The sequence below is a fragment of the Pelodiscus sinensis genome, chromosome 1, assembly GCF_052426305.1.
Source record: "Pelodiscus sinensis isolate ZL-2025 chromosome 1, ASM5242630v1, whole genome shotgun sequence".
Classification (NCBI taxonomy): Eukaryota; Metazoa; Chordata; order Testudines; family Trionychidae; genus Pelodiscus; species Pelodiscus sinensis.
The window spans coordinates 312875001-312887719 of NC_143052.1; the positions used below are offsets into that span (position 1 = coordinate 312875001).

Below are 12719 nucleotides of genomic sequence, written 5' to 3' on the forward strand. Positions count from 1 at the left end.
GAATGGGTTTTTCCGTTAATGTAGATAATACACCTCTCTAAGTGGCAATAGCAAGGTCAATGGAAGAGTTCTTCCATCAGCCCAGACCCAGATAAACTGGTGGTTAGGTCAACATAAGTATGTGGCACAAAATGTGAATTTTGTAACAGCCCTGAGGGATTTGGTTAGGTTGCTCTAATTTTTAAGTGTATACCAGGCCTGAGACCGTACCAGTATAACTATATCAGTGTAACTTTGCCCAGGGGCTCTGGAACGGGGAGGCCATGGTCTCACTACTTTTTATTGGCTGTACGGGCAAACACTGGGAGGAGGGAAGGGTGAAGGAACACAGAATTGAGTGTGTAGCGGTGTCTTGGAGGGTTAATGAGGTGGCATGGGATTGGAAAGCCCTCTTCCATCAACACAGCTGTGTCCATCTTCGAGAGTTTCTTGATACAGATAGGCTGTGGCTATGAAGATATAACTTAGCAGTGTATACCAGGTCCAAGTCTTTTGTTCATATTGGTGGTTCCAGTGAAGCTTACAATGGTATTTTCAGAGTGGAAGGGAAGGCATTGGAATCACATGGATTCTGTCACTTATGAGAGCTCTATCCTACCACATAGGATCTCCCTTTTTGGCCACTGTTCTGCACTGTGTCCCCTTTCAAGGCTTTCTATGAGGCAATTTGACAGGAACCCCCTCTCTTCTCTTAAATGTCTGGCACTTGCACTAGGTGACAATAGTGCATACTCAGTACTCAGGATCTATTTCTGTGACATTGTACATTATTTCTTGCTGATTTGATTCCAAACTGACCTCAGAAACATTTTTAATCAGCAAACTTATCCCTAACACACTGGGGCATGCAGGATCATGTGCCTCCCCCCCCCCCCGCCCCAGACAAGATGGCTGGTCCACAAAGGTGAGTAGGGGTGGAGATGGCACTCCCTCCCCAAGCCTTGCCTTGCACAACTGGCCCCACTGAGCTCCATGGTGACTTGTGTCACCTGTCCATGACTCTGTGCCCTAGGTGGTAAATCCATTTGCCCCATGCAGGTTAGGGCCCTGAGTGTAACCAGTAAAATATCACACAGGGCCTTTGTGAAAGTCAGTATATTTCATTGGAACCTTTTATTCATAAGCAAAGAGAGAAATGGAGGCAGATTTTTGATGATGAGATAAATTTACAATGATGTCAAAACAAGCTAAAGCAAAGCAAAGCAATATATCAGCTAAAATGTCATGAGACTTGAACATAGCAAAAAGGAAATAATCTTGTTTAAAAAGAGTTATTAAAACCTTCTCTGACCTCCTCTAGAACAGGGAGAAATGCATTTTTAAAATGATATTAGCTGCCAGGGTTTGAAACACCATACAACATAGCCACTGTTTTACACCGTCTACGTTCTGTGGATATAAAGTGGGTAGCTGCAGATTTGCAGAGTTCTATGTATTATTTATATTACTTTAGTGCTCAAAGGTTCAAACCAAAATCAAAGCTTCACCATGGTAGGCACTGACACAGAGACCGTTCCTTCCCCAAAGAGCTAACTGGTACACAAACAAAAGGCTAGAGACAAAACAGAGGCAGAGGAAGAAGTGAGTCACCCAAGGTCACACATGTCAGTGGCAGAGCTGGGAAGAGACTGCAGAGCTCAGCTCAATGTTCACTACACCCTCTCACCTCTTCAGGTAGCTAACTCAATTTAAAAATAACACTAATCACCTTTTTATCACTTCTAGAGAGACCTAAATGGGACATACTTATTCTGAATTTCTAGGTAGCAATAAACAACTGGTGGCATAAAAAATGGCTGACTTTGTTCAGGGCAGTCATGGGCTGTCAAGTACTCAGCCTGAAAAACCAGGTGGGGCCCTGATGAGTTCTATAGAAGCTGGGGGGCAGGGAGAGGTTCTTCTCTGTTCTATTCAGGTACTTACGCCTTCTCTATCACCATGGTATCTAAGTGCCTAAGGGAAGGAGGAGGGACGGGAAAGTTATTTTCTCACCAAGCTTGTGGAATTGCTACTGAGCCGGGTTGCACCAACCCCAGAAGCTATTTTATGCTCCTATTCTGTGGATCCTTTTCTGTTCCCTATATGCATTCCACAAATTCTCTTTTCACCCCAATGCAGTGGAATTAGACAGAGCTCACCATATCAACAGACGATTATGGGGAGCAGAATTTGTTCCATAATGATAAACAGCTAATGACTGCCTGTCCCTGGACCCCAAGCACGGCTGAGGCTACATATCACCAAGCAAGATTATAAAATGCATCATTTTAAAAATCGTGTGCCTGTCTAGTATACAGTATTAATAATGCTGATCCTAGCTAGTATTATAGAGACCAGGTGGGTGAGGTTATACTTTTACTGGATCAGCTTCTGCTCTCTCTCACCAAGAGAAGTTGGTCCAATAAAGTATATTATCTCACTAACTCACCTTGTCTCTCTAATATCTTGGGACTGGCAGGGCCACAAATCTGCAGAAGCTAGTATTAAAGCATTTAGAATAATCAGATGCAAAGTTTTTATGAATTAGTTTCTTGTCACTAATTAATAATGTAATGGCCGTTTGGATCACATTTGGCAAAATTCACTGCATGCATATTGAGTCACCTGCTCTGTACCAGCAAATACAGATTTTTGCCTATGGAAACAGAAGCACCCACTTTTGTGGAGACCTACAAATAATTTGCCCCTGTGTATTATAGAAAATGCAACTCAGTTGGATTTCATTTGTTTCTTCAACTTGGCAAGGCCCATAAGACATTCATCTCTCCATGCTCTCCTGGCCTTGAGGTGTTCTGGATCAGCTGGAGTTTTTTCACTCATGGCCTATAATAAAGAAAATAGAAGATTAAACCTTATGTTGGAATTTCTTCCCAAGATTGTTTTTGTCTTTTTTCCCCTCTTCAGAGTAACAGTCATGCTGGTAACTGTCACATCGGTTCTGATTCTGATGATAACATACAATAGGGTCACAAGGGCCACTAGTTGCCTGTTTAAATCCTTGCCTGTTTAAGGCCAACATGCCTCTTTTCCATGGAAAAGAGAATACTGTTAATTCATACTTTAGTTTATTTTCAGGCTGTCTGATGCACTAGTTGGTGGTTAGTTAATCTCTATAGTGGAGAACCTGTTCTTGGAGGTGGGAGCTCTCATCCTTCACTACAGTAGAGTAGCACTGGTAGTGAAACCTGGGGGTATGTCCATACTAGAAATGCTACCGTGGAACAGCTGTACCTCAATCTCTCAGGAATCTGACTCTCTCACATCCCTGAGCAATACAGCTAATTCAGCCTAACATCCTAGTTGTAGACCAGCCATATAAGCTTATAAGCAGCAACTCAGCATTCACCTGTCTGCTTGGTTTGCCCACAAGGCAGCTGTCAAGCCCTTCTGACAGAATCCCTTTATTAAATAGAAAGGAGGAGATCTGGCCTTGGCCTTTTTGGCAGCAAGATACATGCTCTAATTCAAGTACATATGTGGGAGTTTGAAGATTTGACTTTTTTCTATATATACTCCTCTCAAATTATGTTCATGACAGTGTCATTTTTGGGGAGTGCAGTCTAACAGAGGTAAAATTATGAGGTGACACACATCTAAGAAATGAAGCGATCACTTCCTGCAAGGGTAGGGTCAGGAGCAAGCTTAAGTTATTAAACAGGCTCCAACTGCTAGAAACCATGACAAGGCAGCAAGCTGCAACTAGAGGCAAAAACAATACTCAAAACGATGTGCAGGAAAGTTGATGGTAGTGGTTAAGTGTAAGGATTAAAGCTTTAAATATCTATATGTTAAATAGATAACTGAAGGAAGAGGAACAGCTGGTAGTAGAAATGAGGAGGAACCCTGTGGCACCTTGAATAACAGATTTATTAGGGCATAAGATTTTGTGGGTAAAACCCAGTTCATGACATGAATTAGAGTGGAAGTTACAGAAGCGGGAGTATATATGAGGAAGAAGTTTCTTGCGTTAATGAAGCTAATCAAGTCAGGGTAGAAGTGGGCCATTCACAACATTTGGTGTGGAGATGTGAATATCCAGAGAAGGGAAATTGCCTTTATTGATAGTGTTGAATTGTTGTATATGGCGGTCCTGACATCAGTGCCGCAAGCTCACTGACCCTACGGGCTGATGTTATAGCAAGCAGGAAGACTAACTTGAGCGTCAACATCCGAAGTGATGAAGTGGCCAGGGGCTCAAAGGGGGGCTGAGTAAGAGTGTCCAGCACTAGGTCTAGGTTTCAGGATGGGCGTGGGGGTCTACGAGGCGGATTAAGGTTTGTCAATCCTTTCAGGAACCTCTTCATAGTTGGGTGTGCAAACACCAAAGTTCTGTCTATCAAATGGCGAAAGGCTGTAATCGCTGCAAGGTGTACCCTCAAGGAAGCAATCGACAGACCCGTTCGTTTCAGGTAAAGAACATAGTCGAGGATCTGGTGTATAAGTGGGGCATGTGGATTGATTCCATTCACAGAGCACCACGAAGCAAACCTTCGCCATTTGGACAGGTAAGTAGCTTGAGTGGTGCTTCTCCTGCTTTGCATCAGGATATCTTTGATTTGGTCCAAACAGAGACTGCTAGGAGCCAAGCGGTTAGATGCAGAGTGTGGGGCTGCAGGTGCAAGAGGGAGCTGCAGTCCAGGGACAGCAAGTCCAGGAGGCTGGGAAGGGTATATGGTGGCTACAGAGACATTCGGTGAAGGACTGAAAACCATGTTTGATGTGCCCAGGCGGTGGCTATGAGAATCAGCTTGGCTGTGTCCGTGTTGACCTTGTCCAGAATCCTGGGCACGAGCATGATAGAAGGAAAAGCATATAGAAGGGAGTCCCCCCAATGGAAAAAGAAGGCATCCCCAACTATGCCTGCCCTAGAGCAGTAATATTGGCATTTTGCATTCTTGCAAGTGGCGAAGAGGTCTATCAGAGGGAAACCCCATGATGAAAGATATGCTGGAGTATGTCGGTGTGGATCTCCCACTCATGGTCAGGTGTGAAATGTCTGCTCAGCGAGTCTGCCACAACATTGTTGGCGCCAGGTAAGTAGGATGCTATTAAAGTGGTCTTGTTGCGAAAACACCAATTCCAGAGACAGACCGTCTCTGCGCAGAGGGATCAAGAGTGTGCTCCACCTTGGTGATTTATGTAATACACTGTGGCAATGTTGTTGGCGAGTATGCTGATAGTTGTTGCACGGATGTATTCCTCGAAATGTCTGCAAACACTGAAAACCGCTCTCAGCTTGAGGTGATTTATATGGAGGGTTGTCTCTGATGGTGACCACCTGCCCTGCATGGATATGTCATTTATATGGGCTCCCCAGCTGACAAGGGAAGCGTCTGTAGTAAGTTGTGCTGAAGGCTGAGATCAGTGAAATGGAAAGCCCACCAAGAGGTTGTGTGGATCAGTCCACCATTCAAGGGAAGTGCACACTTTGGCAGAAGGAGAAACCATTTTGTGTATGTCTTGTAAGAGTGTACACCGATGCCAGCAAATGCTGAAGGCAGTGGAAATGTAGTCTGGCGTGAGGCTCTACGTAAGTTGTTGCAGCCATATGGCCCATTAGTTGTAGGCAAGTGAGAACTGAGACCTTTGGGCTGGTAATCAGTATAGAAATTAGATCCTGGATCGACTGGAACCTTTGGATGGGTAATTAGGATCAGGCTGCTATGGAGTCGAGTCGAGCACCTATAAAGTCCAGGGTCTGAAAAGGGGTAATTGTGGACTTTTGTTCGTTGACAATTAGGCCTAGAGAGTCTAAAGTCTGTCTGGCCATTGCCACCATAGGTTGTGTTTCCACCCAAGTGAGGGCTTTTATTACACAGTCATCGAGGTAGGGGAAGATTATAATGCTTTTTCGAAGCAAGTACGCTGCCACCACTGCTAAAGTTTTTGAGAATACCCTGGGGACTGATGAAAGGGCAAAGGGAAGCACTCGATACTGGAAATGTTCCCTGCCTACTGTAAAATGTAGAAATTGCCTGTGTGCCGAATGGATGGTAATGTGGAAGTAAGCATCCTGGAGGTTGAGGGCTGCAAACCAATCCCCGCTGTCTAGGGCTGGTAGTAGAAATGTGAGGGTCACCATTTTGAACCGTTGTTCAAGAGATCGAGAATGGGTGTCCAGTCTCCTGTTTTCTTCTGTGTGAGGAAATAGCAAGAATAGAACCCTTTTCCTCTGAACATGTCCGATACCTTCTCTATGGCTCCAATGGATAGGAGATGATGGACCTCCTGTTTCAACAAGTTCTCATGAGTAGGGTCCCTGAAGAGGGACAGGGTGGGCTGGAGGCAGAGAAAGGAATGGGTTGGTGAAACAAGACAACACGATCTCCAGAACTCAACAACTGGAGGTTATGGTGGTCCATTTGTGATAAAACAGCTTCAGGCAATAGTGGAAAAGACCTGAGGCGTGATGCTCCGGGATGACAACTGGGTCTGGTTGGAAGCCCTCAACCAAAGAGTCAAATCTGCTGCTTACTTGCCTGTTGATTAGAGGTATGGATGGTTTGATTGTGCCTTCTTTGGGGATGCTGCCTTGATCGCAACTGGTCAAAGCCATATTGCTGTTGTTGCTGGTTGTACAGGTAATCATGGCATCTCTGGTATGGCATGTATCGTTTCCTGCGATTCTGAGACGTGTACATATCCCGCATCCGAAGGATATTATGAGAATCTTTTCCAGAGTGGAGGACTTTGTCTGTCTTCTCCATGAAAAGCTTTTGTTTGTCGAAGGGGAGGTCCTCCACTTTGCTCTGCAACTCCTTCGGAACTCCCATCAACTGTAGCCATGAAGACCTCCTCATTGCAACTGCGGTAGCTGTAGAATGGGCAGCAGTGTCCATGACATCCATGTCGATCTGAAGGCTTGTTCTGGCTGAGGCATAATCCTCCTGTACTATAGATTTTAAAATTGGTTGTTTGGCATCTGGGAGATGCTCTATCAGTGTAGTAAGTTTGGTATACTTGTTGAAATTGTGATTCGACAAGAGTGCTGCATAATTCGCGATGTGCAGTAGTAGAGTAGCAGAGGAGTATACCTTTCTACTGAAAAGGTGTAATCTTTTGCTGTCTTTTTCTGTTATCATGTTCCTATATTGAGGGGCCTTAGACCTGTGTTGGACGGTGTCTACTACAAGCAAATTCGGCTGAGGGTGGTTGAATAAGAATTCCAGCCCCTTTGATGGCACAAAGTATTTCTTATCCGTCCTCTTAATTGTTGGCAGAGCAGAGGCAGGTGTTTGCCAAAACTCCTCTGCAGCCTCCATGATCGTCTCATTGACCGGGAATGCTATTTTGGCCCGCTGTGTGGGCTGGAGATTTTTAAGGAGGTAGTACTGCTTTTCCTGCACCTCAGCCAATTGAACTTCCTGACTTGATACAACTCTCTTAAGTCCTGGAACTGCTTAAGATCATCAGTAGGTGGCGGGGGGAGGCGGATGTGTCACTCGGAATCACAGCTTTGTCAGGAGAGGATGATGATTGGTCCGTAGGCAAAGTGTCAGGTTGTTGTTCTTCAACCGCTGACAATGGTCCCTCCTCTGGTTCTGAGTGGTGCACTTGAGATAGCAGGCTTCAGTGTGGTGATGGGGAAGGATGTCGATCTCACGGAGTTACCAAGGAAGGTGTATACCTAGGAGATCTACAGTAGCAGGGGGACCATCTCCTGGAATGATGACAGTGGTGGAAGGAATAATGAGGTGAGTGCTCCCAATGACTATGGTGAGACCGACCCGGTGATGACTGCCTAGAGGAGCAGGTATGCCTGTAGTCCCTTCTATATGTTGCATGCGGAGACCGTACAGGTGAGAGCAGGGAAAAACTACAGAGACCCTGGAGGAGGGGGGTGAAAAAAGAGAGAGGTGTCTGGCATGGTATCGGGAATCTCTGCGTGGTATGGGGATGGAGACCTGACATGCAGGGAGTATGCTGGTTCCTCTCATTTCATGTGATAACTGTGCAGCACCGGTGATCTCTGTGCCAGTGGAGAGGGTGACAGCGCCGGTGAAACTGTAAGGGAGACTGAAATAGGAGTAGGACTCCTATGCAAATTGGTCTTCGCAGGCACTTTCCTTAGTGCTGGGGAAATGTCCGACCTTTCCAGCGCTGGCTTAGACTGCAGCACCGGCGCTCTAGTCGCGTGTGCAGGTGGTACCACTGAGGCGGTCATAAATATCAGTGCCAGTGGTGCCATTGGAGCCAGGCTGGGTGCCAGTGCCCTAGCTGATGAGGTCATTGGTGCCGTTGTTGACCTTGGTGCCGTTGGTACCACAGCTGGTGTTTTCTTAGATCTCACGGCTGAACCCGCCTTTGCATAGGAAGAGGCGGTGCCAGATGTTCCAGGTTTGTCCCCCATGCTTACCCTGATCAGCAGGGCCGGCGGCAGAGAACGCACCAGTGAAACCCGCTTTCTTTTTGTTGGGGCTACCCTCGGAGATGATGCCCTATGTTTTTGTGCCACAGCAGGGTCTGAGACAGACGTAGACAAGGCGTCCGATGGCTGGAGTGCCTTGTCAAATAAAGTGATAGAGATGTAGCCGTGTTAGTCTGGGGCAGCTGAAGCAAAATGCAGGACAATGTAGCACTTTAAAGACTAACAAGATGGTTTATTAGATGATGAGCTTTCATGAGCCAGACCCACTTCCTCAGATCAAATAGTGGAAGAAAGTCACAACCATATATACCAAAGGATACAATTAAAAAAAATGAACAAATATGAAAAGGACAAATCACATTTCAGAACAGGAGGAGGATGCGGGGGGGGGGGGGGAGGAAGGAAGGTAAGTGTCTGTGAATTGATGATATTAGAGGTAGGGAGAGTGGGATGTTTGTGAGTTAATGGTATTAGAGGTGATAATTGGGGAAACTATCTTGGTAATGGGTGAGATAGTTCAAATGTTTGTTGAGTCCTTTTTGGAAAGTGTCGAATTTTAACATGAATGACAGTTCAGGGATTCCCTTTTTTTAATTGTATCCTTTGGTATATATGGCTGTGACTACTTTCTTCCACTACTTGATCTGAGGAAGTGGGTCTGGCCCACGAAAGCTCATCATCTAATAAACCATCTTGTTAGTCTTTAAAGTGCTACATTGTCCTGCATTTTGTCAAATAAAATCATTCGAAGGCACATTTTTCTGTCGCACCGAGACCTGGCTGTCAATTTTGAACAATGGGCACATTTCTGTGTCACATGAGCCTCGCCCAGACAGCAGATGCAGGACGAATGGCCATATGAGGCCGGCAAAGGCTCCTGGCAGAGATGACATTTTTTGAGGTTTTTCTCTTTTGCTGTGGTCTGAAGGCCAGAGAAACGAAGAACAGCTGAGGGTTTTGGTTTTTTAAGACTAAAACTATAACTATGACTATTAACAATAAACAGGTAACCTTAACTACAACTAGTAACTAAAACCTACAAATTTTTCCTTTCTGACTAGACAGATATGAGAGAGAGAGAGCTCCGTCTGTGACCGAGGGTGGTTGAGAGGAACTGGTGGGAGCTGGACCGCGTGCATGAGGCAAAAGGTGCGAACAGTGCAAGACGCTCACCACGCATATGCAGTCCGGCCAACTATGGCTATTGAAAGTCTCTAATCTGCAGCGCTGGGATGGGCCTACAGTGGAGCACCCACGGGGACAGAACTCAAAGAACCACCTCTGTAGTGGGCAGGAGGTCCTTTGCCTGAAATTCCTTTCTTGCATGGTGCTGGCGGCCCACTTGATTTATACTGCTTCTTTGGTACTGATGAGGGGGGATGGTGCCAGGAGAATTCTGGAGCTGGTGCTGCACTGTATACTGAAGCCACAGTGTCAGGTGGAGATGCTGAGCGTAAGAGATCTGATACCATCCACAGAGTGGCCTCCATGAGTCCAGGGATAAAACTTTTTGTAGGTCTTTTTGTAACTTTTCTATGGGATTGCCCCAAACATTTTAAATAGCTATCATGAGGGTTACTGATGGGCATTGGATAGTTGCACTTAGAACATGGCTTGAAGCCTGGGTAATGGGGCATGCCCTTCTCCAGGATAAAGTCCCAGCTCTGACTACTAAACTACTACTAAAACACTTACCAGATAACTAATTACTTAACTACACAACAAAGAAGAACAATCTGAACAGTGAAGATCCATTAATGCTCATGCAACGCAAGACAAGGTGCTCTAACTGACCATCACAGGAAGTAAGGAGGAACTGCGAGTGCACAGGGCCTGTGGCACCTGAGATATTACCACATGAGCACAGCACTTCAGAAGGGCCACAGCCAGCCCTATGGATACTGCTATGGCAGGATTCTCTGACAACTATACACAAGGGCATGCACACATCTAAAATGGAATTGATGTGAGCTCAAAGAAGAACAAGAAACTGTTATCAAATATTATTCATAACATGTCAAATAGGTATGCCAACAATCAGATTTCTAAGTTCTGTTCATCAGCACAGACAGACATGAACAAAACATGCAGAAAGCATATCTCGTACTGTTGTGTACAACCACCAATTGTCTATGAACATTGTGAGATGCATCAACACTAATGCTCAGAATTCTACCAAGGCATAAAGAAAAGCTTATGATAATGCTACAAAACTCTTAGGGTACGTCTAGACTACATGCCTCTGTCGCCAGAGGCATGTAGATTAGGCTACCATACATAGGAAAATGAAGCGGCAATTTAAATAATCGCCGCTTCATTTAAATTTACATGGCTGCCGCGCTGAGCCGACAAACAGCTGATCAGCTGTTTGTCGGCTCAGTGCGATAGTCTGGACGCGCAGGTGTCGACATTAAAGGTATTTGTCGACCACCCAGGTAAACCTCATCCCAGGAGGCATACCTGGGTGGTCGACAAATACCTTTGATGTCGGCACCTGCGCGTCCAGACTATCGCGCTGAGCCGACAAACGGCTGATCAGCTGTTTGTCGGCTCAGCGCGGCAGCCATGTAAATTTAAATGAAGCGGCGATTATTTAAAGCGCCGCTTCATTTTCCTATGTCTGGTAGCTTAATCTACATGCCTCTGGCGACAGAGGCATGTAGTCTAGACGTACCCTTAGATAAGATTTAAGGATAAGCACACTGGGGTAATTAAGTACTAGAACAAATTATCACGAGAGATTGTAGAATCTCTATTATTGGAGATTTTAAAGAATATATTAGCCAAACACCTCTGAGGGACAGTCTAGTGGCAATACTTAGTCCACACTTGGAGCAGAGGCTAGACTAGATGATCTAGCTACACTCCTTCTAGTCCTACACTTCTATGATTTTTCATCCATAGATATCAAAGCGCTTTACAAAGGGATTTATGTTATAATGTAAATTCTATTTCAGCATTTTCATTTAGTCCAAGTGCATACTCTTGCTGAGAAATATAGATCAGAGGCCACTCAAACAAGTGATCACTATAACAAAATTAAAGCCAGTATTTGTTATTTTGAAGTAATGAAAAAAGGCTGTATTAGATGTGTCTGATGCAATGGGATATCACATCAATTCAGATTTGTACACTTACCTGGCTGATTTTCTGCTCTGTTTCACCTGAAAAATCTGGTACTGGTCCAAAGGTTTTCAGAACATGTATCATTCCTTCCCGGTATTTCTCACAATAATTTGTCATTCCTAAAACAGAAGTGGAAAAAAAGGAGTTGGTCTGTTTCAGAACAGAAATTCCTACAGTTTGTTTAAAAAGTATAACCATGTGCTTAAGGACTGTCCTAAATAGCGTGCTTTCAGCACTAGTAGTTTAGATACATGCACACACCCCTATGTTAAAAATAAAAACACTTGAAATTTGCAAAGTCATGCTCTCGAAAGTCAGGAAATGTCAGATTTAGGGTTGTCTGTGCAACTTATTTCACACCACTTATGCGTTTTTCCATTTTTCCCCCCCCAAAGGGTCCCTGACTCATTCAGTGTACAGGAGAGACAGTATTCTGGGAATGAATCATGAAGCCCTGTCTACACTCTACGACAGATCTTCCAGAGTTTGATTTAGAGCAGGGGTGGGGAACTTCAGGCCCAGGGGCTGGGTGTGGCCGCTGGATTGCCTGGATCTGGCCCTTTAGGCTTAGGGGCCACGTCAGTGAGGGTTTGCTTGTTTGGTTTTTTTCTTCTCCTTTGTGTACGGCCTCTGACTGATTTTTCTGTGGGTCAGCAACCCCAGAACTAAAAAAGGTTCCCCAACCTTGATTTAGAGAGACCCGCTAAATCGAACTCAGAAAGTGCCCCCTTCGGTGGCCGGTATTCCTGCTCCTGCAAGGAGTAAGGAAAGCTGACAGAAGCAAAAATGAGACATTTCACAAAAATATATGTAAACCTGGTGCCTTCCTCAAGAAGCATGGACTTCATAATCAACACAGCACAAGAAGTGAGTGTTACAAATACAGCTGGCCAAAAAGAGGAACCCATTTCCACAACACTTTTCATGTTTTTAAGTAAAAGTTTACTCCCAAAAAGAGATAAAACATTAAAAGCATTAAACTTTTTGCAGAAAGGGATTTTAAGAAAAATTCCACTTCAGGAGAGCCTAAACAGAATTCTTTTGTTTTATTATCCTAATAGAGTGAGAAATAAATGATAGATCAAAGGGAGGATATTTCATGGCTTGATCACGTAACACTAGTACTCAAATCAAAGTTCTTCCTCACCCTAGAGTAGATCATAGTAAGTTTGGGAAGTTCTCACATTTTGCTTGTTTACCCATAGAGCAAAAGTCTAGAACTTGA

General features: G+C 44.7%; 1 protein-coding gene across 4 annotated transcripts in view; it reads right to left on the bottom strand.

The window, feature by feature from the left end:
• Positions 1-1098: 1098 nt before the first annotated feature.
• CRYL1 (crystallin lambda 1) overlaps positions 1099-12719 on the bottom strand; it is a 72726-nt gene continuing 61105 nt past the window's right edge. For all 4 annotated transcript variants that reach the window (XM_089775581.1, XM_089775583.1, XM_089775582.1 and 1 more), the window contains 2 exons: positions 11507-11613; positions 1099-2823 (listed from right to left, as the gene is read on the bottom strand). In XM_089775581.1, the coding sequence (XP_089631707.1) occupies positions 2710-2823; positions 11507-11613 (221 nt within the window). In that variant the 3' untranslated portion in view covers positions 1099-2709. The remainder of the gene's footprint in view (positions 2824-11506; positions 11614-12719) is intronic.